This window comes from Rhopalosiphum padi, chromosome 4 (genome assembly GCF_020882245.1).
Source record: "Rhopalosiphum padi isolate XX-2018 chromosome 4, ASM2088224v1, whole genome shotgun sequence".
Lineage (NCBI taxonomy): Eukaryota > Metazoa > Arthropoda > Insecta > Hemiptera > Aphididae > Rhopalosiphum > Rhopalosiphum padi.
Genome location: NC_083600.1, coordinates 42,524,750 through 42,551,974, shown reverse-complemented (window position 1 = coordinate 42,551,974; position 27,225 = coordinate 42,524,750). Strand labels below are relative to the sequence as shown.

Here is a 27,225-nt window from a genome sequence, read left to right as displayed (position 1 = left end):
CTGAATAGAAGTTATACATCTAGTTATATGTTAGTTTAAACATTATCATAAATCAACTAATGGTATGCATTTAAATTTAAAGTAAATATTATTATACTATAATTTTAATGGGTAGTTTGAAAATCATACAATAGTAGTTGAAAGTAAAGAAAATATTATTGATTTATTAATTTAAATTTGTATTGAACTATTATTTATTATTTATAAATTTAAAAATACAACTGGAAACTGTTATATCTAATTCCGTGCATTAGATGTGCAGTGTATTCAATATTAAGTAAGCCACTGTAATGACTTACGGATTTGTTAAATTTAAATTTAATGATAAATTATTGCATACGATAAACTGCAGAGTTTGAATGGAGGCCATCTGCAGTTAGCTGATATCACCAAGTATGTTTTATTATGTATTTATATTGTTTTATTTTAATATTAATAATATAAAAAAATAATTACACATTATCGTTTTGAACAATTGCACGTCATACAAAAAAAAAAAATGTGACACTATATTTTAATATATGTAAATAGCTACAAAAAAAATCTATGTGAAGTCGAGATATTGTATTACATTTGCAATCTTTTTGATTTAGCTTAAATTTGTTATAGAAATTTTCAAATGTTTTAATACAAATATATTATTAGTTTATATGTTCAACATTTTATAGTTAGTATAATATGGGTATATATCTTAATAAATTTTTAAGAAGCTTCTATTTAATGTTTAATCTTTTTACCCTAATCCAAAAGAAAAAGAAAAAATTACATCATACATATAACACAATAAAAATATAAAATAAAAAACACAAAAAGAGCCGAAATATTTAAAAATTATTTCATATATAATAGAATAATAGTAATTAACGATAATATAGTATAGCATAGTATTATAGTATAATATAGTAATATAATAGGCTATTAAGGACAAACTTTCGCTAAGTATTTATAATTTACAATTCGATTTCAAATTAAAACCATTAGTAATAAAAAAACAAAAAGAAAACATTTTTTTTTTTTTTTAAATCATTTTATTTTTATTACTTAGAATAATACGTTAGTAAATGTACTAGACATTATCGTTGTCATTGATTTTCTCATTTTGCTTTTTTTTTTATATTTCGTGTACACAGAGCTTATATAAAACGTAAAAAAGTACCAACAAAATGTATTGCAACTCTTAAGTTTACAATGACTTTTACTTTCAAGTTTTAGCTATAATAAAACTTCTATCATGAATATGCATCGGGTGTTGAGTTAATTTATTAATGCAACAAGGCGGAAATCGTAAATTATGGACTTGTTTAATACTCTGAAAAAAAGTATATAAAAATATACGATAAGGATTGTAAAGTCTGGATTACAATCACACTAAAATATAATAAAAGTAATAAAAATAATTAAATATAATATAAAAAATTATATAATAATAATAATTATAATTTTAAACACGTAAAACAGCGACGAACGAACGTGTCATTTGAAGCACACGGGTCCCACTTCGAATCCGAATGCTTGGTGTGGTAACCCATAGTCCACAGGATAGAAATCTGTCAACGGCAGACTGTCTAACTTATTGGTACGGATCTCGAATACGGTTTCACTTTTTGATTTTCTCGTCTAGAAAAATTAATAGACAAAATAAAACACAATATCTTATTTAATTAGAAAATTATTCAATTTTTCGCATTCAGTTAAAATACTATTAATACAATTTACAATTATTTGAATAATACGTAGAAATATATGATTCTGTAGAAACGGGAATATGATCATGTATAAATCTCGCTCTTAAAAATGTTATTTCATTGTTAATAGGTATATAATACGTAGGTATATTTGGTTTCAGTGTAGATCGTCATTGAGTTGGTCACTGTAATAGATGTATTAAATTTAAATTCAATGATTTATCATTAAAAACATTCATAGTTGAAGACAATCTATCAGTCTTAATTACCAAGAATATTTTATTATATTATGTATTTTTTATTGTTATAAGTAATTTATTTTTCTATTAATAATAAAGTAGGTTGAATTAATTAGTTAAAAACATTGCATATGTTATTAAAATATTATACATAATTATTGTTATTAATTTTAACTTAATATCAACGTGGTTTATGTATAGGTTTAAATATAAAAGCATAAAATGAATTAAAATGTTAGTATTATTGTTTGGTGAAAAATCCAAGTCCCTATAGTTATAAACTATTGAATCACAACAAAATATAAAATCGATTATGTCAAAAACCTTTGACATAAATATTCCCGTGTATCACTAATTTTACTTTGTTTTCCTGATTGTTTCAAAGTGAAAAGTTCTCAGAATTTTTTAAGCCCTCAAAGTAAAGTGTATAAACTAAAAACAAATTGTTACCCGAAATAACTTCTAAAATTGCAGATTGAAGTATTTTTTCAAGTATAATAAGTTAGAGGATATAAATAAAATGTATCATTGTAAAATTAATACATTATACAGTCATCGCTTCCTTTGAATTCTAAAAGTAGGTATTAAGTTTAAATATTACACGTTACTTATCATTTTTAGAAAATAATGTAGATATTTATTTAATATACCAATTCTCATATTTTAATTGTAAAATGATTTGTATACTTTTATTAACGAATTGGTTCAGGAGACTTCAGAATAAAATTCAACTCTAGATTTCCTATAGATTTATAGTCACGATTCACTGGAAATGAAAAATGAAACTAACACAATGGAGTCATAATGATATATTTTATACCTAATACAAGTTATAAATTAATTATGCAATTATTTTGCTTAACATGTTTGCAGTTGGCAGATGTTATCATAAAACAACAACAAATTTTAGTAATTTTAATATAAATAGTACTTATGGAATTTTTAACATAACTATTATATTATTTGATTGTTTTACTTTGAATATTTTTTTTATTAAAAATAATTAAATATGCTTATATTTATTATTTATGCGTATAATTTTTAACAGTTGAAAATTCGTAGTAGAGTGTTAAGTATAGCCGTATATAGATAGGGATTAATGAATTAACAAAATATCAAGGGATCGTTCATTGCGATATAAAAATGGTTCGGTGACTTAATACCTAAGTCATAACTCTTTAGGAAATAATATAGAATATGCAGGATATTAATTTACGTGAACGATCAATTCTTTGTTATTTTCACAAGCTCAGCAAACAGTTTCGACAAATACATCAGTACATTTATATTACATCCGGAATTTCTAGAAAAGTACTTTTATGCATGTAATAATAATATTATAATATGTATATATTGATTTGGCGAACTCTATCTTCACAATAGTTATTGAATATTATAATATATCATATACACGTTCACAAAAAAAAAAACACCTAGGTACATACATTTGTATAATGTTATTGTTGGTAGTAGACGGTAGTATGGTAAAACGTATATTATGTGTAGCATGTATCATATAAATATTACAAACATATTTGTTGTGTATTCCTCATGATAATATACATTAGAATGATTTAAACATTCCTTTGTTTTGTCGGTTGTAAAACGGTTTAATGGTCTGATCTCTTATATCTGATAAGTTTTACCTGCCGCGTGTTTGTGTATTCGTTTCATACAATATTATATATAACGAATGATGCCGGGGGCGAAATAATAATAGTGCAGAGTTGGATTTAGCAAAGACTCTTTGATTGTAAATAAAATAGAAAATGGCTGGATTGAACCAAGAAGAAAATAAAACATTTCAGAAAAGTAAAACGTATTTAATATGTAAGCGAACTTGCGAAAGAGAAATCAATAAAATGAATGTATAATGGTGGAAAGTAAGTACGTTGAGAATAAGAATAGCAATTTAACAATTTTGTTAATGAAAAAGTATGGGACACAAGACTTATATTGAGCACTCGTCTCGCTTCACTCACCTTAGTACAAGCTAATTTTTTTTTATTATTACTATACTTTTAAAAGCAAAAATGTAATAATAACAAATAATTATTATTTCATTTAAAACACATTTATTAAAGGAGCTTTTACTATGATATATATATATATATACAAATATATATATATATATATATAAAGCATGTGGTTTTAAAATAAGTACTATAAGTGACAAATTAAAAATATATTTAAGAGTGAGTGAAGATTTTTAAAATAATTATTTTAAGTAACGATAAATGAAGTACTATTTGAAAAAAATGAATGTTTTTTTTTTAAGTACAATAATATAAAATAACATACTAAATTAAAATTAAATTAATTAATAATTTCGTTGTAGTAAGTAATAAATAATAATAATACGTACATCCATATATAGTCAAGATTCGTAATCGTGTTTAAAAGTTTAAACATTAAATTGTTTTAAATATTTTTTCTATTCAAAATTATTTAATTTTTGTTTGATTAACATTATAGATAGGTAAATTATACTTCTTTTAATTCAAGTAAAATTAGTAAGTAGATTTTTTAAATTAGCCAAAAACTGAAAACATATTTTATACCACAAATTTTATTGTGAATTTATTATTATCACATAATCACATCTATATAGTCATAAAATTTAAGTACTGTCGGTAATTATTTAAAAACTCAAATAATTTTCATTAATAAATAGTCTTTCAAATACGTGATTTTATTTTAAATTGAAAGTGGCGTATTTTTTCAGGATTTAGATGTTTTTGAAAACATCAAAATTAATTTTAAAATGTAAAAAATTATGTCTGAAAACTATAGTTGCATAAAAATTTGGTTTGAAATTGTTAACTAAATAATACAGATTAACGTAAACGTTTATTCCAAACTAATTCGACCCTCTAAGAATCTAAAAGTTAACATACTGATTTCTGGTAACCTTTTAATACAATTGTTGTCAACCACTCAACTATAAAACATTTCTACTTTCAAATTATAGCACTTAATTTGTATTACGATATCATATAAAAATTCTAAAATGTATTGTTATTGCAATATCCAATGAGCATATTACTATAATAAAAACAATTTTTTACGTACTTTGCAACCGTCGACTAACACGTCAACTTTGGGCGATCCTTGTTCAGATGAAAACTGCACCGAATTCTCTCCCATAAACTTGACGGCCATGTCATACGAGTTAGATTTTGCGTTGAACCACGCAGCACTGTTGATGCACGTGTACGTGAAGTTTTGGTATCCATTTTGGCTGAGCAATCGTAGGAAGTTCATTTGCACCGGTCCCACCGTTTCGTAAGTAATCTATTAGTAATAATAATTTGCAATAAATATACGCTTTAGCTGTTGTTTATGTATGTTACCTATCTACCGATTGTACGGTAATACATATTTAATTATATGTATTATTGTTTTAAACTATATATTATTATGTTATATTTTAAAAAAAACATGTTTTTAGATACAATACAACATGCTTTTTTAACAATATGATTTATTCGAATACCGTCGTAAAATTAAGGTAACATAGATTTTAAGTTTAAAAATTGGATATTTAACATGAATACGTGAAAAAAATTGATAATCATGTTAATTTTAAATAAAAGTGCGTGTCCCTTATTTTAAGGAATTTTACTAAGTACTTATCGGTGGTTTGTAAAAATTAATTTAAAAAAGTATTTTAATTTATTAAAAATTATGTATAAAAATAAATCTTTGAGAATAAAATGTAAATGTTACACTATAGGTGCTCTAATTAAGTACCTATTATACTTAATTGTTATACTAAAATTATACGTCTTTTTAAACAATGGTTGAAATAAAATAATTTAATTATTTTAAAAATTTTAAATACATATTATTAAACGAACCTTAAAAATATTATTCAGCTATAGTGTACAAATTTTAAACAATCATTATCAATTACACAATAATGTATTATATAACTAATTTTAGTGTACACATTGTTATAAATGTAATTGTTTTAAAACTATTTAATAAAAGTACTTCAAATTATTTAAAAATGAGGTGGATTATTTTAATATTTCAGTAGGTAGTAGACTTTTTGTTACGAAATTAAAGCGATATCAATAATCAATTCTAGTTTTCATATAGGTACTATAATTTATATTTGTAATTTAATTAAAACCCTTTAATTTGCTAAATAATTAAATATTAAATACTAATATACTGAATCATGTATTAATTTCATGTGATTTAATAAAAATAATATAAAATATGTTGAGTGAAAATAGTTTAGAAAAGGCAGATAGATATTAATGCAGTTTTAAATAATAAATGCATTAGCCATTAATTATTATGAAAATTGTATTTTTTTCTATAAAAATGTCTGTAAAATATTTTTGTACCAAGCATTTTTTTTTAATATTGTATGGTTTTTAAAATAGTATTCGATATTTATAATGTACTGTTTATACATATATATGTATTATTTTTTTACTTGTAAAATGGTATTCAATATGAATAATGTACTGTTTATACTATTATATATTTTATTAGTAATTTAAAGTATTAGTTATTAAGAAAAATATTGATTGAATCTTTAAATATTATTATTGCAATTTTATAGAGCTATCGTTAAGACGTGTTAGAAAAATAACAATAGTTTAATCTAATAAAAAGGCTAGTTTGTTAAAGTATTGTTAATTGCTACTGGCATTGATGTACGGAATAGATGTTGGAAATTTTACATTAAATTAGTTTTAACTACAATAAAGAACTTACGAAGCCGATATTCTTGAACAATAGTCTCTTATAGTATATAATCCTATAGATTTACAACTTTAAGTTGGAGGAAAGTTTTTAGAGACTTTATGATTATTAATTTTGTTTCACATTTTTATTAGATATTACTATATTAGACAATATTTGATTGTAAAGTCTATAGATTAAATTTTTTGAATTTATATTGGTAATTTATTAAAAAAAGCTCAAATATTTAAAATTTAGTTCAATGTTTTCTATTTAATTTAAGAATAGAGTTTTAATAGATTAATGTGCTAATGATAAATAAAACTCCCGGTAAATAATAACCCTACCTAATTTTTATAAATAAATGCAAAATTGAATAATGTTTTAAATATATTTCAGTAAATAGTTAAACGGAATTAATAATTATAAATAATTATTCAACTACGTTTAATTAAATACAAAATTATGAATATTGGTTCATTGGGTTATAATTAGGATTAAAATTACGACATTAAGTTATACTATTTTATCAGTAAACTTATAAAAGAAAATATACGCGTATTGGATATACACAATATCATAATTTAAAGAAAAAAGTATACTTGTTATAATTCGGTATTACTAGAATATCATGTACACTTAAGTACCATATTATGATAAAACATTTCAATGATTATTTAAAACAAAATATCTGAACATGTAAAACAGTCATTATAGTTGGTATTTTTTATTTTATTTGTAAGCAAAATAAATGCATTCTACATTTTCACATTGCTTAAAAAAAACAATCCCGGAACGTGACCCCTGGGTCATTCTAACTTGTTGATATTTATTGACTATAAAGGTGGTGTTTAAAATAGTTAACAAAACGTACAAGAGTTTTTTAATTTTAATGTGTATTATTTTAATTATATATTTAATACAATAATATTTAATTATAATTTTCAAATCCACAGTATTAATCTTAATTATTTTTCAGAATAGTAAAAATAAATTATTTTTAAATTCCCACGAGTCGTCAATTAAAAATAAATCATTACTTATAAATGCTTTTAGAGCGAGATCTGTATGATGTGAATAATTAAAATTAAATCGTTAAAAAATGATGTGTCATTTTATACAATTAGATTACACCTATAAACCTAACAAATGGTACACAGTACATATAAGTTACGTGTTTATAGTAATTAATGCGTTCAATATATTACAGTATTAAAATTAAAGACTCAAAATTAAACTGAAAAGGCTGATATGGTGTTGCGTTAAGCTTCTTATAAGATACGTCAAACGATGATAAATTTTGGATAGAAGACTCTGCAGGGATTTATGCAACGCGTCTTGCTTCATGCTTATCATTAAAGAGCTTATATTAGGGATAAGTATAAAAATGTAGTTGGAATGAATATTTTTGTATAAATAATAAAAAAATGTTTACATTTATTAATATTTATTTAACGAACATAATATTAGTATTAGTCAATATTTTTGAGCGATTTTTTGTTAGCATAGTTTTTATCATTTAAACATTTTTCAATTCCATAAAAATGCGTATAAATATTTTATTTTTTAGGTAAAGGTACTTATCAATAGTAAAATCTACATTTTCAAGTATTTCGTTTTATTTTTTTTATATTTTATATTTTTATTTTTGTACTTTGTTTATTATTTCAAAATACACACATGTAGAATAATTATTAATAGAAATTAAATTGTTTATTAAATTATAATCGACAATAAATAAATTAAACATAGTAATAATGTGAATATTTAAAACTATAAACATATAAACATATTTTATGCACATATACCAAAAGAAAGTATTACATTTTATTGATAATTATCAAACATTTTTTTCAGAGAAACCAATAAATTAAAATTATGAAATTAAATCATACACATAAATGATAAATGTTATAAATTTATAGTAATTATAAAATAACCATTTTAGAGTTACACGTAATGGAAATTAATAAATAATATTATTTATGAATTATTGAAAAAATTGTCTCGTCGGCCTAAAGCACATATCGTACTCGAACTCGAACAGTCGTCATCATTATATAATGGCCGAGGAGTAGGTTACATTAAAATATTCAAATATTACTGTTACAGGAGATCCTGTCCTCAAATGTATTCTGATGGATTGCCGGTAATGCTGTCACTAGGGTATACATAAAACGATTTTTTATGACGCATCATTCGACCATGATGCATAGCAAATGGGGTTGGGCAAACGCGGGAAAAAAAGTTTACTCGAAAAATCGCAGCCCCGGCAATCATGGCGATTAAAATGTAATTCGATTTGTGTTTCCAGTTGGTGAACATTATTTATAGGTATATATATTTTTTAATTTTATTATTTATTATATTTTTGAATATCTACTTGTAACATTTACGCGCACATGACACGCGCGCACACAATATACTATATTATCATATTTCAATAATATCTTACTTTGAAACCGCCCCTGAGATTTGAATACCAGTCCGTCTTGTCGCCTTCCTTACGCCACGGGATGTTCGGCATTTGACTTGAGTGTATGTCGGGAAACACGCACGTTTCTCCGCCGCTACTCATGTTACAGTACACGTACACGGCGTCGTATGGCATACCCAAGTTCGGGTCAATCCAGTACCATCCTAAAACGGAATAACACCGTTTTCGGGCCGATATTACATTATAATATTATAGAGACGCTAGACAGAAATATGTCTGTGATACAATTCCGTCGTAATATCCGAACGCATATATTATTATACAATATTCTCATTCGACATTATTATTAATGATTATCAATAATATAAAACGGTCCGTCGGGTGGTCAGGTAACGGTTGTACGTAATATAGCGTTTTGAAATCAATCATTATACATTCTGCTCGTTTCAGAATTATATTATTATTATTATTATTACTTTTGATTGAATTCGACAAGATATATTTATCGTTTGCTAACGGTAATGGAATAAATTAATGGTAGTATTATTACACATAGACATATTCATAACGGTTTAGATCATTGAAATTCAATTTTGAATTTATATTATTCAAAAAAATACATTTCCGGATAGTACGATAATATTTTCACGTTTATTTGTTGTCATTTTCCACCCTCTATTGATGTTAAAATTAAAATAGAGTATGGTTTAAATCAATTTTGTTTTTGAAAAGTAAGTCATAATTTAGGCAACTTGTTTCAAGGAAACGTATGTATGATTTTTTCATCTTCAATGATGTGTCTTAAAAATACTTATTACGAACTATATTAGTATTTTCAGAAAATTATTATTGTATCAATAACGTATCACTAATGTCTAAAAACAGTTATATTCCAAATTTCAATTAATTTATTTCAAAACGATTATTGAGTAAAATAGTACTTTATTATTACTTTATCTATATTCCGCGTACCAAAGTTTGAGAACCACTGTGCTAGATGAACGATAATAAATAAGTAGCTTAAAATTATGTACTCAAGTATAACTGACATACTACATAAATTATCTTAGTATTTTGATTATAAAACTTTAAATAATTTTCAGTTAAATAATACCTTCAAGTGGATATTATTTTAAATTACAATCTTTATAGTTTTAAATATTTACTCGAAATATGTACTTTAAAATAATAATGATAAAAAAATTGTATAACTTCATTATTAAAACAATGAAGGAACTTGGGAATGTTAGGATGTATATTATAGATAAATTACATAAGTATCTAGGTTATTTCACATTAAAACAATTAAATGAAAAAACAGCAACTGTTATTAATGTGTATTGTGTATACGTCATATTTTGAGTTTATAAACTATAAACAATTTTGATAAATGTGATAAAATAAAATATTTAATAAAATGAACCGAAATAGTTTTGGTATAAAGTTTTTGAATAAATGAAATGTTCTATAATGAATCGGACAAATAATTCTGAAATCCGATAATAATTTTAGTATAGTTTTTTAATAAAACTATGTATACAAATAGGTTATATTTGACATAAATTAATAAGCCCCCACTAATATGTTTTGCGTAGGAATTAATAATCGTTTTTAATATGACTATAATTTTTATAGAGATGGTATGTCAACGGTCTGAAGTGTATTAATAACAATAATTAATAGTTTCTGATTTAATATACGTTATTATAACTATTCCCGTCTGTTTCTCTAAAGTCTAAAATCGTGTATACTTTGTGACTTTGTTAATAATCATAATTACTTGATAATAAACAATTTCGGTGCTGTGTAAGTTTGTATAATAAGATACTGTAAAATAATTTACGTCTACCATATGAATATGATTATAATTACCATCTTTAAATTGTGGATGCCCGTAAAATAAATCCTTACACGTCATAACCGGGTTATCGCGGGTTCCGACGGGCTTTCTTATTCGTTCCAAGTCTTGTCTCATACCGTAAATGGAACTAACAATATCTATGTATTTTGGGCCATCGCTATTGTCACTTGGTCCCGAATTACCGGTTTTTGATTTTGTACTATCTTCTGTATTGACGTCATTGAATTCCCGCTTCCATCGAGCCAAAGCGTTTTGCTGAAAGCCTGCCAATTCAGGTGGTAACATCGGTAATTCACCGGGTGGTCCTGGAGGACCTGGTGGTCCTGGAGATCCTTGTTCACCCTGCAGGTGTATAAGAATTGTATATTTTACACTGTATAAAATGAACTTCTGAAAACTACAGTAGTTGTATTTAATTAAATAGTGGAGAAGTTATTTTAAATTTTGATACGAATTACAATGTTACCTAATCTATAGGTATACATTGAAAACTAATTTTGTTCTCATTTTTGTTAATAGATGATGAATAAAATATTTTTTTTCCAACAAACCTTGTTTCCAGCTACTCCTTCGATCCCTTTGGGACCGGGAAAACCTTCAACACCTGGAAGTCCAACTGGACCATCATTGCCTTTAGTTCCTATTAATCCAATGGGACCCTGAAAAATAATAATTTATAATATTGTATAATTTATTTAAAACACTTATTCATTTTTATTCATTTTTAGTTATTATATAATTCAAACTAGTAAAAAAAATGAGATTCGCCAATAGTAACAAATGTTAATAATTTAATAAAATTATCAAAATGGTATATGTGAGTAAACCAATCTATTAAATTCTTTGTTATCCTTCGAAGTATCCACCAGCCCATGTTAGGTATTTTTTCATTATTTTAATCAAATATCCAATACTTCTATGCTTCTAGATAGTAAACACTACACAAACACATTTATCTTGACGAACATATTTTTTTGTTGTTGTTAATCCTCACTTCCGTTTGACAAATGACTCTCATTTAGCACAAAACCCGTATTGTAAATACTTGTTTTTTTCAACCACAAAGAAAAAACAGTTTTCTTTTGTTTGGTTATAATATCGTTTACTTTGAATAGATCTTATGATTCTTGCGAATAATAAGAATATTGCAAATTTTATTTGTACATGATGTAATAGTATTTTAATTTTGTTATACTACTGTTAAAAATTATATCCAAATGTAATAGTTTACATCGTTAAAAGTATACACATTAAGATATAATCTTTCATTAAATACTCTTTATCTTTATCAAGATTTAAATATAAGATTTCATTAATTAAGAAAAACTTAAATACTATATTATTAATAAATATATGTATATGAAATTAAATGTCATAACAAACGTACCAGAATATTTATTTTTTGTGTTTACGATTATGAATAATACCTATATACTTTTTAAATGCATTTGATGAATTTTATAAAAAATGTATAGTTAACAAAATTCATATGAACTTAAGTCATTTATAATATTTAAGTATTTATATGATGAAATTTTATCAAAGTTGTTGGTTTTACAGTTAATCAAATGATTGTTTAGTAAACATTATTTTGTTAATTAGGTGGTTATTTTCCCATTAAAAAAGTTACTATTGAGAATTTGTCTCGGATGAAACCCGGAAAAATATCAAAAAAATAACAGTAGCCATTAATCAGATAATGGTTAAAGTTTTATGATACTTTTTAAAATTCTTAAACTGTAAGATAATAATAATTCTTGAAACTGTGAAAAATTATAAAACACAAACCGTGATTACCTTAAAGATTCAATATAATATACATTATACAATTTATATATTTATTTTATAATTTTATAAAAAATTTTAAAAATATGTTTTTATTAATATTTCCAAAATAATTAGTATCGTATTAAATTGAACGAAATATCGAAAACATATTACATTTTTATTAGGTTAATAAGCCAGACTGGATAATTTAAAGATATATTGTTTGATCATAATTTGAAAAAATAGGTGAATAAATATTTTATAGGAAACTGGTACATTGGAATCATTGCTTAATGAATAAATGATAAATAGTAATCCATTTGAATTATTTTAAACATTTTAAATGTTGCTTAAAACATTATCTTACACGAATTTAAATTTTTCGATATAGAAAATGGATTACAAAAATAATTATAAGATTGAAATATTATACTTAATTATCTGTTAAATACGATTATAATCAAGCTTTTTTTTAAATGAATGGTGGTTCACGTCGATTATTAAATTTTTCAACATTGATGTTTAAAATATTTTATTTTAGTTAAAATTAGTATGATAAATTATAGTTTGTTTTCATAAATTTAAAATTATAATAAATATTGTAGGCAACTATGTATGTGTTAAAATGGTTTTAATTCAAAAATTAAAACTTATGAATAACAATTGATATCTAAAGATAAAATCGTTAACTTAAGCTTAACTGAAATCATTTGAAGATAAATATAAAAATTATTGATGAGTACAAATCGACAAATTAATACAAACAATAAACCAGAAAATATTCTTTTTGGTTGGCTATTTGACGTATTCTTATACAGTAATAATAATATGAACAAAGTAAAATAAATTATTATGTTCCTCAAAAGCGTTTAAATATTCAAGAATTCTCTAGTTTTTATCTTGGTTGATTATTCAAAAAAAAAAATTAGAAAACTATGAGATTAAATTTTTAAAATATTAAATTAAAATTCTAATATGATACAATAACTATTTTATCTTCAAAGAGTACTTTTAATAATACGATTTAGAAAACGTTATCGAATGTAATAATATAGTAGTTTTTATTACCATTTCTCCTTTTTGTCCTTCAGATCCTCGATCTCCTCGTTCACACTTGTCACCTTTCTCGCCTTCGTGACCTTTGATGCCCATTGGACCTATTTCTCCAGGATGACCTACAATAATAGTTACATAAATATGACATTTTGTTTTTATGTTACTATAGTAACAACCACAGCAATTGTTGCCCCAAGGTGGTATGCAGTGCCATTTTTTGAAGGTTGTGTATATATTATAATACATAAATATAAGTTTAACACAAAAAAAAAACGTTTAAACATAATGATAGTTTTAGTACCAATATTATTAGGAAGTACTAGTTTAAATGACGACATTTCATTCATGCGGAACTGCGCAACATCGAGTTACATTTTCTTTTTAAAATAGTAATTCGACAAATCAATGTTTCAACTTGGTTAGTTAAAAATGAAAAATTATTTTGCTAATATGATAATTTTGATTATTATATTATTTTAGGTACTCAACAAATAGTTTTAAACAAAAAATATTTTGAATGTGAAACATTATTTTTTTTAATGCTAAATCAATACCTAGATACTTTATAAAACTTGATATCAATGTCAAGTGATAGTTTAGGAATTATATTATATTTCAATTGCATTATTTGTATAATTTTTAACATACTATAATAATAAATCTGCGAATAATTTATGTATATATTAAATATTTATTTAACTATTTAAGTATATTTTGTCAAGTGAATTGGCTTTTATTGTGATATATTGAATAATAAATTGTAATTTATTTATTTCAATAAAAGCAATAGATTGAATTAAAAATGTGTTAAATACATAAAATTTTAATTCCAATAGATTATAAAAAAATGATACAATACAATACATATTAATCATGATCATCATAGGTACCTCTGGCTTAATTTTAAATTTGTATTTGAAATCTATAACAATGTTTTTGTATTGATTAAAAAAACATACCTATATATTAAGTACTATATTGATTTGTTTACTATAATATATCTTAATGTTGGTGCAACGATAACGTATTCATGTCAACGTCTTAAGAAAAAAAATATTAAAATACAAGTGAAAATAAATAGTTTAGTAGAAATTAAATCTCTCTAAATAAAAACTATATTTATTCATTTTATTTTAAATAGATTAAAATGGTTTGGAGTACTGTGTTATACATGTTACTCATATTCGTACTATAAAGTATGTGAATTATATTATTATACATTTTATTAGATAATGCATATTGTTATGAAGTATGCAATAAAATTATTCTACACATGCATTTTTAAAATGTATTAATGTATTAATGAAATTAATTAAAAGAATTTCCATGTATAGGTAATATTACAATACACACAAACAGGATTACGCTATTATATTTTCCATTAAATTAAATTCCGTGTAGTTAGGTAACGATATTGTGTTCAAATATTGGCATTAATTAATAGTGTCACAATAATTTTAGGCATTTTCAAAATTATTACTGATCCATATTATTATTCCTACGTACATAATATATACTCGTATTACCGTTGTTTGACAGAACAGTCTGTGTTTTTATACAAATAGTATAGAGTAGGTTAGTATGTCTAGGACTCAGAATATGTGTATACACAACATTATGTTCGGATGTTATCAAATATACGTCAGATAAATAATATGCGTAATAAATTACGCAGTACAAATATTTTTTTGATTTATGCAAACTGCGTAAAAAATGTATAAAAATCAAATGTGTTGCATCCAATCAAATCATATTTATTCACATGATAGTAAAAGCCAGACAAATTAATTTATCAACGTCATATTTTTTGTGTAACTATTATACTACACAGAGAAATCATAGTTTATGAAAAGCCTTCATATTTAAATCACTTTTTTCTTTACTTACAAAATGAAAAATTTCAAAAGTATATAATATATGATTGTTAAAAAAAAATACTAATCATGAAATTTGTTTCTAAATATTTTCAGTTTTAGCAGTTTCATTCCTAAACGTAATTTAAGCTATACTTTATAAAGCTATAATTTGTTTTAATTTATTAAAAAATACAATTTTAAAATATATTATTAATTTTAGCATGTATAAATTACTCCTAGTAGTGTTATTAATTTAATATCAACCTTCCTGGTTCAGAAAATAAACAAATTTAAATCTAAATTTATGTTGTTATTTTCTATAACAAAAACTAAACTTGATTGTGAAATTTCATCTTTTTGTTGTTAAGAGTGAATTAATTGATTTTTTTTAAAAACTATTACCATTTACTTAAACGTAGTTAGTCTCTTTAAGTGTGTTAATCGAGTTACATTATAATAGTCGTTAGATATATAAAATTTTGCTTATTATTAATTTATTAAATAAGATTTTTATTTAATATTATAAAATTTTATAATTTATCAAACGTGTTTATTAATATACATATTTAACAATAGTAATAATATTAATAGTAGGTATGTAATAATAATAATATATATTTTATGATACCTTTTGGTCCACGTTTTCCTCTTTCTCCTTTTTCACCAGGAGGCCCTGTTGACAATAAAATTAGTTATAAATATACACTTTATATTATTTTATATAAATATTTTGGTGAATTTGTAAATATATCGAATTATTTTTTTTTAATTATTAGAGCATATTGGTAATTATAAATATAAAAATATATATAAATATTATTAATATGAACCATGATTAATAAACCATAGTATTATTTTAATTCTAGGTGTATAAATTCTAAATAGCTAATCCGTTTTTTTTATTTGAAAGAAGAATTTTGAATTTCGAATCAAAATCATGTTTACCGATTTCACCAATTTTTCCTGGTTCTCCATCTTTCCCGGGTCTTCCTGGTAAACCAACTTCACCCTATGTTTAAAATAATAATATAATTTTAGTAATTTTTAAGACGACATTAAAATAATTTATTACTTATTATAGCTTATACATATTATTAATAATTTTTTTTCATTATTCTTTATATCATCAATGTTAATTATAATCCAGAAATAATTTTAAAATTTAAAATGATAATATTATAGTTATATGTATCATCATTGATATAAACTTTGTAATATGTGGTCTTTAATTTATCAAAAAAATGTTTGGATCATTTAAAAAAAGTGGATTATATTTCTATAGTTCATTTTATATCAGTGGGTTATTAATTTGAATTAATATTAGATAAACCAAATTATTATTTTTTTTTTTACTTTAAAATTTGAAAAAAAAAATATTCTAATAAATATCTTTTTATAAAATATGAATTGAAATTTAAAATTATTTAATTAAGTGAAAACAAATTCTATGGTATTTTTTTATTTTTTTGAGTTAAACTGCTGTTTTCAAACGTAAAAAATCTTATGAAATGATTTAAATACAATTTTAATAGAAATTTCTAGTGTTTACATAAACTTATTAAAAAAATATACACCAAAATAGTATGAAAATTCAAATATTAAACGTCGTTAGTATGATAAATTTTAATATAAATGAAAGTATCCAAAATATCTGAAACTTATATAGATTTATAAAGTAATATTATTGAATTATTTATTTATTTATTTTATTTTATAGAAATTTTTACTTCCTTTACACGCTGTGTTCTATTCGTAGCATTATATTATTAAATATATTGAAAGAATCTTCCGATATTATCTCTATTATTTAAAAACGAAGGAGTAAAATAATATAGACGGCTGCAGACTGTACCTAATACATATATTATAATGAAGTAAAGTCTTTGTGTTATAATAAAATGGAATATTTGATAAAAGAAAAACCAACTTGCTTACCCGTGCATGTTTTTTTATAATAATTTGTTGTAGGAATTCTTTTACCTTCAAATAGGTATTAAAATGCGTTGAATGCATTTTAAACTGACGTATAAATAATAGCGTTACTTATAAATATGTGTATTGTAAAAAGTTGTATTTGCATAAAATGTTTTAATAAATCAATCTGTTATATGATATTATCAAAAATTAATTTAGTGTGATACTTCTGAATCTGAAACATTATGTTCTACCTCAATAAATCTAAAATAATAATTCAATATGCTTACCGCTAAGCCAGGTGAACCTATTGGTCCTTGAGGTCCCTGTGCACCAGGAGTACCTGATATTCCAATTGGTCCGGGTAAACCTGTACCCCCTAGAAAATTAAAATAAGAAATTTAAATTAATTCGTTAGGAGTTCGTTAATTATTTAATTATCAAATTTGATACATACAAAACACACTTTTTAATATACAAGTTGGTATAGAAAAATGTATGAACTTCAGTGAATATTCTAACTTTTACTGTGTTTATCATATTTGAGTGTTAAATTCAACTTAAATATATATAAAGTTGCATACAGCAATTAGAATTCATAGTATTTTATTGCAAGATAAAACCAAAATGGCATACAAAACGATTTTCTTAATAATAATTTTTTTTTAATCTTAAATTTCTTATTATTGTTGTTATGTTATATTTCTTGATTAAAATAATATTTCATCATAAACAATAAAACTCTCAGTACTTTAATCAATTTATAAAATAAATCCAATTTAATACTATACTTTTTAATTCAATTTTACGTTTAAATTAGAGTTAAATGCACAAAAAAATCTAATATAGTAATATTCTGTTGTTAAACTAACTGCTCAAGTAATTTTTTTTGACCAAGAAATGTATGTACTATGTTATACAATTTGATATATATTCTTATCGTATTTTTATTTCAAATTAAAATATTATCATTCGCGTTTCATTTATTAAATTAGTTTATATTTAATGTCCATACTACCTAAGATTTTGTTTGATAAATTAAAATTAAATTTATTTTATAACCAGAGTTTTAATAAATGTTTATTGGTCTAGTAAATAGAAATTATGACCGAAGCATTTGTTTAAATATTTATAATACCTAATCAATGTAAATATTTACAATTTGGTATTAGTGTAAATATTTGCAATTTGGCATTATTGTAAATATTTAATAACTGTTTACGATATTATGTTAAGTATTTATTATTAAATATTTATAGAAAATTAATCTCACATTTTGGATGTACTAGAATTGCAATAGATAGCTTTAATAACTCACGTTTAGGATGAACCAATAAATATAACATAACAAACACCTCCACCAACATATTCAATAAAATATAATTTAGAAATGGTTTTCCTCACAAAAAATTAAAAAAGTACTTTTGTTTAACATTTAAACTTTTTTTTATTAAATATAAAAATATTCAATATTTATACCATGGTATATAATAGTTAATATATTAAGAAAAATAGAAAAAACAACTATATTTAAAATATTAATGTTTTTATACGTGTTAAAAATTTTAAATATATGTTACGAATACATATAACGACATAACCGTTAGGATCTTTCTATTTTATGGAAAATTAGTTACTATTAAAATATAATTTATTTTGTTTTAATTAACTATATTTTAACATTTTGTGCACATGATATAATTTTTGATGTAATTGTATGTATCAAAATGGAAAATGGTAATAACTGATAACAATGGTTACGACTTACCATGAGAGTCATGATTAATATTAATTATCCATTACCAACGCGTTTCGAACTAATTCTATACCACCCAGAGAATTAGTCTAAAAACTTGTCAGATCTAAACCTATTTTGTGTCTAGTTTAATTATAAAATATGTTGTTTTATCGAATTTATAAATATTAAAAAAATAAATATAAATAAGTCCATAATATTGTTTATCTGTTTTTTATTTAGTTATTTAGTTAATGGTGATATAATGATGGACCTAAAATGTAATATTATAAAAATAATTGAATCAATTATAACATATCCTTGGGTATACAACTCACTTAAAAATTTGAGTTGTGCGTAGGTATTTACTAGAGTTGTCATATTTTTTTTGTCGTATCTTTAGTAAAAATTAAAAAATAAAATCACGAATTTTAATTCTATATAATAATGCTAATATATAATTGAAATAAAATGTGTGGTTAGTAGGGTAGACTATATTTTTGATACTATGAGTTAGTATTATAATAAAATATTGTATAACAAATGTATGTCTAAGTAAAATATTAGGTTCCTAGTAATATTATACGAAAATTAAAGATATTTCTGTCAAGAATTTTACTCATAGTAAATTAATCTATTAGTTACATACTTTTATAATTTTTACGATGATTAATCACTGATTTTTTCTAAGAGTTTAAAAATAACGTTAATTTTTTTCATTTAAAACTTTTAGGTAGAATATTAATTTTTAGTTTTTTTGTTGTGTTTTTTAATTCCCCTTATAAGTTTATATTTTGAATTATTCAAGTATTTACAAATTTGCAAACAAAAATGTAAACTTATAACATGCAATGTTATTGATATACCAGGTACCCGTTTATTAAGCTAAATAGATAACCTGGTAATATTTATGCCATCTCATCGACAAAATATTCTATCTTAATCACTATTTACTTGCTAAAGTAAATAATTGGTTAGGAAGTGTTGAAGATTATTTATGTAAGTTAAACTACTTAAACAAAAAGTCGATGATAAAGTGTCAAATTGATTACAAAGTTTCAGGAAATGTATCAAGTGATTTAAAGTGGAGACATGGGCACCTTGGATACTACCGATATTACATCAGTATATATCACTTAACTTTTGAGCCGACCTTTTTACTAATAAAATAGGTCACATATTGAAAAAAAATGGTTAATAAACATTTACTACTTAAATATATTGGCTTTTTATTCATAAACGTTGGTACTTAATAACGTAAATTAAAGTAAATTGTATCAATTTATGCACCAACACAATATTATACTGCTTTAGTTTTCTAAAAATGTTTGATAAATTAAAAAAAAATTGACCATTTTCTAAACTAAAATCTATTTTGAATCGTTTTTCCACAAGTGGTGATTTATTTATTATTTTTAAATTAAAAATACTAATACATTAACTAGCTTACGATAACGTGATAAAAATCATACAAGTATATAAAATAATTCGTTTATGTGTTATGAATATATTTTTGTTTATTTTTATAATAGAATAATTCGAACATTGAACTTGGGTTAAGCAAAAAAAAACTAACTCTGTAACACCATATTGTTCATATTTAAATTAGTAAAAATAAATATTTTAAATAATATTGTTCATATTATATAAAATAAACAGTTGAAGAACGGTAGCTTACATTTCGAGTAATTTAACGATAATATCTTTTGTCGCCTTTATCGATTTATAATTTATTACTTTTGTTAAAATGTGGAGGTTTAAAACAATACGATCGTATTTTCCTTTTAAGTTTATTTTAAATGTCAAAAAAAAACCGATAAATTTTCACGATGGAGGAAACTAGTTTGTCGGAATTCAAGTACAAAATGACATTTATCGTAGGTATTACCAGTCTAGTAATAAAATGAAAAAAAAAAAACTTTTATCTTTTACAATTTAAAGTATTGATAAAAAAAATTAAATTTGGAGAGTATATTACAATTATCTCATTAAACATATTTCAACATATAGTTTTCAAATTGTAATTGTATTCATAGTAAAAACTAAAAGCTTTATGTGTCTATGTATTCGTGTGTAGTAGATATTTATTTCATATTTATTTGAGTACTAAATTGAATTATATTTGTTTATGTATATTGATTTGTACTTACCTATTAAACCTTGATCGCCTTTTTCTCCGGGTAATCCTGAACTTCCTTGAGGTCCTGATGGACCTTCGTTTCCCTAAAATCACATAGTTCACATTAATAATACTTTTAATTAATAAACTTATATTTTTAACATAAATATTAATATAATAATTTAAAACAATACCTAATAATAGGTAGGTAATAACAATTTTAAATGGATTTCATAAGGTACTCATTATTTAAAAAAAATTACTTTATGATTTGAATTAAGTTAAGTAAACATAGCTTACAGTTCGTCCTGGAGGACCCACGATACCTGGATTACCGGGTGGGCCAATTTCACCTGGAGGTCCTGGAGCACCTATTTTTCCATCATCACCGTCTCGACCCCTACGTAAAATGGTTATTAATTAAACACCATATTTAAAATCAGTTAGTATTTGACAAATAGTATTAGTTATAACACAAAGTAATTTCTTAATTTAGTTAAATATAAGTACTATTTTTTTTCATCACGCATAAATTATATAAATTAATACTGACATATAATAGCTTAAAAATATTTTACATATTTTGAAAATTACGTATATATAATAAATACTATATATAGAAAATAATAATATGTGTATTGGGAAGTTTCATGTTTCTAGGATTTATATATAATTCAAATTTCAAAAAAAAAAAAATCCTACAAAGGAATTTTTTTTATCCAGATAATTAATTTTACTTAAAATCGTACTTCAAAAATGTAAAAGCTTATAAAACAAAATTATGCCTAATAATAATAATAATTTTTTATGAAAAATTTAAGTCTACAATTATTCCTTTCAAAATAACAAAATAATAATAAAAAAAATTAAATAGATTTTGTCGAAAGCTGGTGTTGCGGAAATATTTCCATTTAATCTTTGTTTTTTTTTTTAGTTTTCCCAATTTATATGTATTTATTTGATTGTTATTGTTTTTTCTCTACCTTCCCTAGTATAGGTCAAATTGTATATTAGAAACCATCTCGAATTTTTAAGATTGAAGTACATTTTCTGTTTCAAAACGTAATGAAAAAATCAATACAACTTTTTTTAAACCTATTCATTTGTCATTTCTCACTCCACTCATAATCCAAAATGAACATGAATTTCTTACCTGTCGCCTTTTGGACCTTGAATACCGGGTTCACCTTGAGTTCCTGGAAATCCAGGAACACCGGCATTACCTTTTGGTCCTTCTGGTCCAATGTTACCTGATTATAATATGATTTTAAATTAAATCAATAAAAATATAAAGTTTCATTAATTTTGTTAATTTATTTGTTTATTAAAAAAAGTTCCAAAATAAGGAAAATATAAATTGTATTTGAATTTACATTACGTAAAAAATAAATACGTATATGTTCAATCTAGTATCAAATAAGTATACAAATAATGATTAATTTAGATATTTAAGTATTCTCAATCAAGTTTTAATAATACAGCTATACTTAAGTTCGACATAAAACGTATTTGACATTTTACAGAATAGTCTTAAATTATAATATAGTAAGTATAGGTAATATTATGTTGTTCTTTCGAAATAATACATCAGAAGTAATTTAAATTAGTATAAAGTACTATCTATACCTAATACAATTGTACCTACTTTATTCCAAAATTTTCAACAAAAAAGTTGTTATTATAGATTATATAAAAATAATTATTTGATAAAAATTAATCTAAATCTTAGATGGTCATATTACATACAACATACAAGTTCAAAAATTAGTAGCGTGTTTATAATATGAATTATAATAACAGCTAGAAGTCAAGAAAAAAACCCACTAACCTCTAGGTCCTATTGGTCCTTGCGTTCCGATTTTTCCGTCATCTCCTTTTGCACCCATTGGACCGCGTTCGCCCTAAGTAAAATCGAATTTTGACGAGATTTGATACAATGAAGGAATTTAAAATTAATACTATAAATAAACTAAGCCGACATACGTGTTTTCCATCAAGACCTTGTGGACCAGGTGGTCCAATTACACCTGGCTCACCTTTAGGTCCTGTCGGCCCGTCTGCACCCGCTGGACCTGTATTATAACAAGACACATATCAGTAAATTAAAAAAATTATTAGAAATTTCTTTAATTTTTAAATAACACGTTTATTTTATGACTTAAATTTCTGAAATACCAAAGTAAGTGTATTATTATTTTAGGTAGGTACCTACAATTAAATGTGGACATGTGGTGCAATGTAATAATATTAAATTATATTCTCGAAAATGTTTTTGTTATTATAAAATAAAAATGTTAATAGTTATGATGATTATTATTTAATTTTTACTCACCATACTGTCCGTCAACACCTTTAAATCCTCTGGGGCCGATTTCACCAGGTGCTCCAGGTTGTCCGACGGGACCTATATCAATTGCCTTTCAATTAACATTAATTAATGAAATTAAAACACTTCCGCGTATTTACACACGTGGTTATATCGAACGATATCACTGAAATTAGATTACACTAATTTAATATGATATACATTATAGTATAGATCAAAGTGATATTATAGAACCTTTTTACAGACCATCGTGTACACAGAATATTGAGTAACTGATTTGTATTGATTTTGTTTATCATTACTGATTGGTTTGGCAGTTGGAATTATTGTAGGTAATGAAATTAAATTTAAAATTTAGGTACTATATAGTATACACAATTACCTTTGGCGCCAATGTCCCCGGGCTCGCCTTTTGGTCCAATTGGTCCTGGGATACCTTGTGTCCCTGGTGGTCCAGGTAGTCCTAAATACACGATAAAAAAAAATACATACACAGAGTACTCAAATAGTTATATTATATTGCAATGTAAAATAACTTGTCAAGTTTTCACCTGCAATTCCAATAGACCCTTCTTCTCCTTTAGCTCCTTGTCTCCCAATTTCACCGATTGGACCTTTTTCACCTGGAACCTACGGAAACATATAGTATTGAAAAATTAATATTTTATTTTTAAAACACTATTTATACATACCCCAACTGGCCCTGGTTCTCCTCTTAATCCTGGATTTCCTAATGCTCCGACCGGACCCTAGATATACATAAATTTAAAATTTCTTCTTAGACTGCTACATGCAATGAGTTTAGACAATCACTAAATTAATATATAATAGCAATCAAAATACTGAATTACGAATATTTTAACAAATAATTGAAGCAAGCTGTATTAGTATGTAAATTAAAAGTACGATGGATAAATATAATAGTATGAAATCATAACTATATTTGTTTCTTTTTTTTATTAGGAAGGTTATAAGTAAATAATGAAGGTTTTATAGTAAGCTTTAACGCTAAAATATAAGAATTTAATATTATTTAAATATTTATGATTATCGATTATTATTATAATTACCATAATATGTGTCATGTGACAAATGCATAAGATAGATTATTAGAAATTTTCAGGAAGTGGATTTTGAAAATTGTTTTTTAAATTATATAGGACCAATAAAACCACGTTGAATGCTGATTGAACATTTACGATGTACACGTTTTTAATGATCTAAGCAGACTTAATAGTTATATCAGATGCAAGTGGTTACCATTATTTAGGGAACATATTTAACTTACTACGAGAAAACGTGGTTAATGATAATTCAATTTAAAAAATAATAATAATAAATAAAAATAATTTAAAGTAGTAACCTATATTAAAATATAATAAATATTAATAAATGTAAATTAAATTAAAAATAATGAAATACATATATATATTTACATGTATATATATATTTAATTAACATTTATGGTTTGTAGGTTATTTAAAACTACTATATATTATGGTAGCACTCATTTTTATAGTGTGTATCAATAATATTCTAGAATATTCTGTGCTTTTTCTTAAAAATATCTATGTTAACGTAATTATAATTTATTTTACATTTTATTTATGTATTGTATTAAATTGTAAATGTCAATGATAATAGAAAAGAAGCTTTCGAATTTGCTTTCAGACTAAACGTAAAAGTACTACATTATAAAAATGAATATTTTAAATAGATAACAATATCTTGTTTTAACAATAATTACATATAATTTTTATTAATTTAAGTTTTGTTTTTGAAATATTTTAAAGTCAAGTAGTTTCTACTTAGATTTGTAAGTCATTTTTTTAAACAAAATGTAAGTACCTACTTCTTATTTATATCATATGAATAATTTTAGTTAGTTTAATTTTTAGAAATATATATATTATTAATAATTATTATAAATTATATTAATTATTTTTTTTTTTAAATAAATTATACCATTTTAAATTAATAAAATAAAATGTGTTCAAAGTACAACTGTAATGATATATATTTATTTGTGGTTCTTCTTTTTTCAACAGCTTTTGAATGTTAGGTTCAATACTAACAGATTTATTGATGTATTAAGTTATTTTAATGATTAAAAGTGTGATCAAACAAAAATAGTTTATATTTTGGCATAATATGTTACAATAGTTGAATAGTGACTAGTCTCCCATTTATTGTGATCAATTATGTGTATAATGTATAACGTACACTTTCTTGTAATCTATCCACTTCTACTTATGCATAATGCTGTTAACTTAGTAAGGTAGGTTAAAAATATTCTACTTACCATTTCCCCTTTTGAACCTTTGAATCCCTTTTCTCCGGGAACGCCGATTTCACCTATTATGGAATAATGGATGGTCCTGATAACAATTGACAAAGCTGATAATATAATTAAACGTTAGACCCAATATCACCTTTATCTCCGTCTTCTCCTGGTGGTCCAACGGGCCCTGGTGGTCCTATAAAACACAATAAACATATTATTATATTATATAAGACTTGAACCAAAGCGAAGAAGATATTAGCTAAAAATGTTGTTTTTGTTTTTATTATTTTTTTAGTAGAGTATTTAAAAGCTTAAATAATAAGATTAATTCAGTAAAACATTAAGAATTAAGGAAATAAATTAATATTATGAAAACATTGAACTATAAATTTTTATATGACACGCACTTATCATGTGATAATATATTATTATATAATATATAAATAGGTCATTATAAAAATAAATAACATTAAAAAGTAAAATATCTAAATCTTGATTTCATAAAATCAATACAAAAACACATAATATTTTATGAAAAACACCAACAATAAATATTTTTATTAGGTATTATCTTATAATAACAAATATCTTTATTTATAAAACAATAGTTAAAATGCAGTAAATAGTAATACACTGTCTTAAAACTAAACATACTAACCTGGAACGCCTCGTGCTCCCACCATTCCATCGTTTCCCATTGGACCAGAAAGTCCGATTTCACCCTAAAATGAACAAATACAAATATACAATACTTTAAATTATAATAATATTAATTCATTTTTTTAAACAAATATACTAATAATCAATAAAATCAAAGAGTACAAAACATAATATTTAAAACAAAGTATAATAAATACCATCAGGCATGTTATAAGTAATTGTTTGTATAAAAATTGTACTCAATCTTGTACAATTAGAATTTATTTATTGTGGTTTAACGAGAAAGATATACCACCATCAATGTTTTATTTTGTGTTATTCATTTTAGAAATTTTAAACATGCTTTCAACTAAATTGGCTATATTTACATCTGATACACGATTTATTATTTATTAACTTCGTTCCATTACAATAATATTAAAAAACAAATAAAATAAAATAATATTTCTCTATTACGAAATATATACAATCTTCAAACAACCAAACAAAACGATAAATTAATTATAATCCATCTTATAAGATGGAACAAAACCCAAATACGAACATCTCAAATAAAATAAAAAATATTAAATCAAGTTAAGATTA

The 27,225-nt window shown here is 23.6% G+C and overlaps 1 protein-coding gene across 1 annotated transcript in view; it reads right to left on the bottom strand.

The window, feature by feature from the left end:
* Positions 1-1,385: 1,385 nt before the first annotated feature.
* Positions 1,386-27,225, bottom strand: part of LOC132929003 (collagen alpha-1(V) chain-like) — a 75,211-nt gene continuing 49,371 nt past the window's right edge. Inside the window, exons 35-55 of the mRNA XM_060994018.1 lie at positions 26,639-26,702; positions 26,129-26,173; positions 25,999-26,051; positions 24,389-24,445; positions 24,248-24,326; positions 24,079-24,159; positions 23,703-23,774; positions 23,354-23,442; positions 23,199-23,271; positions 22,524-22,620; positions 21,671-21,770; positions 21,402-21,474; positions 17,807-17,895; positions 16,548-16,611; positions 16,231-16,275; positions 13,759-13,865; positions 11,475-11,582; positions 10,935-11,265; positions 9,081-9,265; positions 4,997-5,218; positions 1,386-1,617 (exon numbers count right to left, since the gene is read on the bottom strand). Coding sequence (XP_060850001.1) covers positions 1,474-1,617; positions 4,997-5,218; positions 9,081-9,265; positions 10,935-11,265; positions 11,475-11,582; positions 13,759-13,865; positions 16,231-16,275; positions 16,548-16,611; positions 17,807-17,895; positions 21,402-21,474; positions 21,671-21,770; positions 22,524-22,620; positions 23,199-23,271; positions 23,354-23,442; positions 23,703-23,774; positions 24,079-24,159; positions 24,248-24,326; positions 24,389-24,445; positions 25,999-26,051; positions 26,129-26,173; positions 26,639-26,702 — 2,178 coding nt within the window. The 3' untranslated portion in view covers positions 1,386-1,473. The remainder of the gene's footprint in view (positions 1,618-4,996; positions 5,219-9,080; positions 9,266-10,934; positions 11,266-11,474; positions 11,583-13,758; positions 13,866-16,230; positions 16,276-16,547; positions 16,612-17,806; positions 17,896-21,401; positions 21,475-21,670; positions 21,771-22,523; positions 22,621-23,198; positions 23,272-23,353; positions 23,443-23,702; positions 23,775-24,078; positions 24,160-24,247; positions 24,327-24,388; positions 24,446-25,998; positions 26,052-26,128; positions 26,174-26,638; positions 26,703-27,225) is intronic.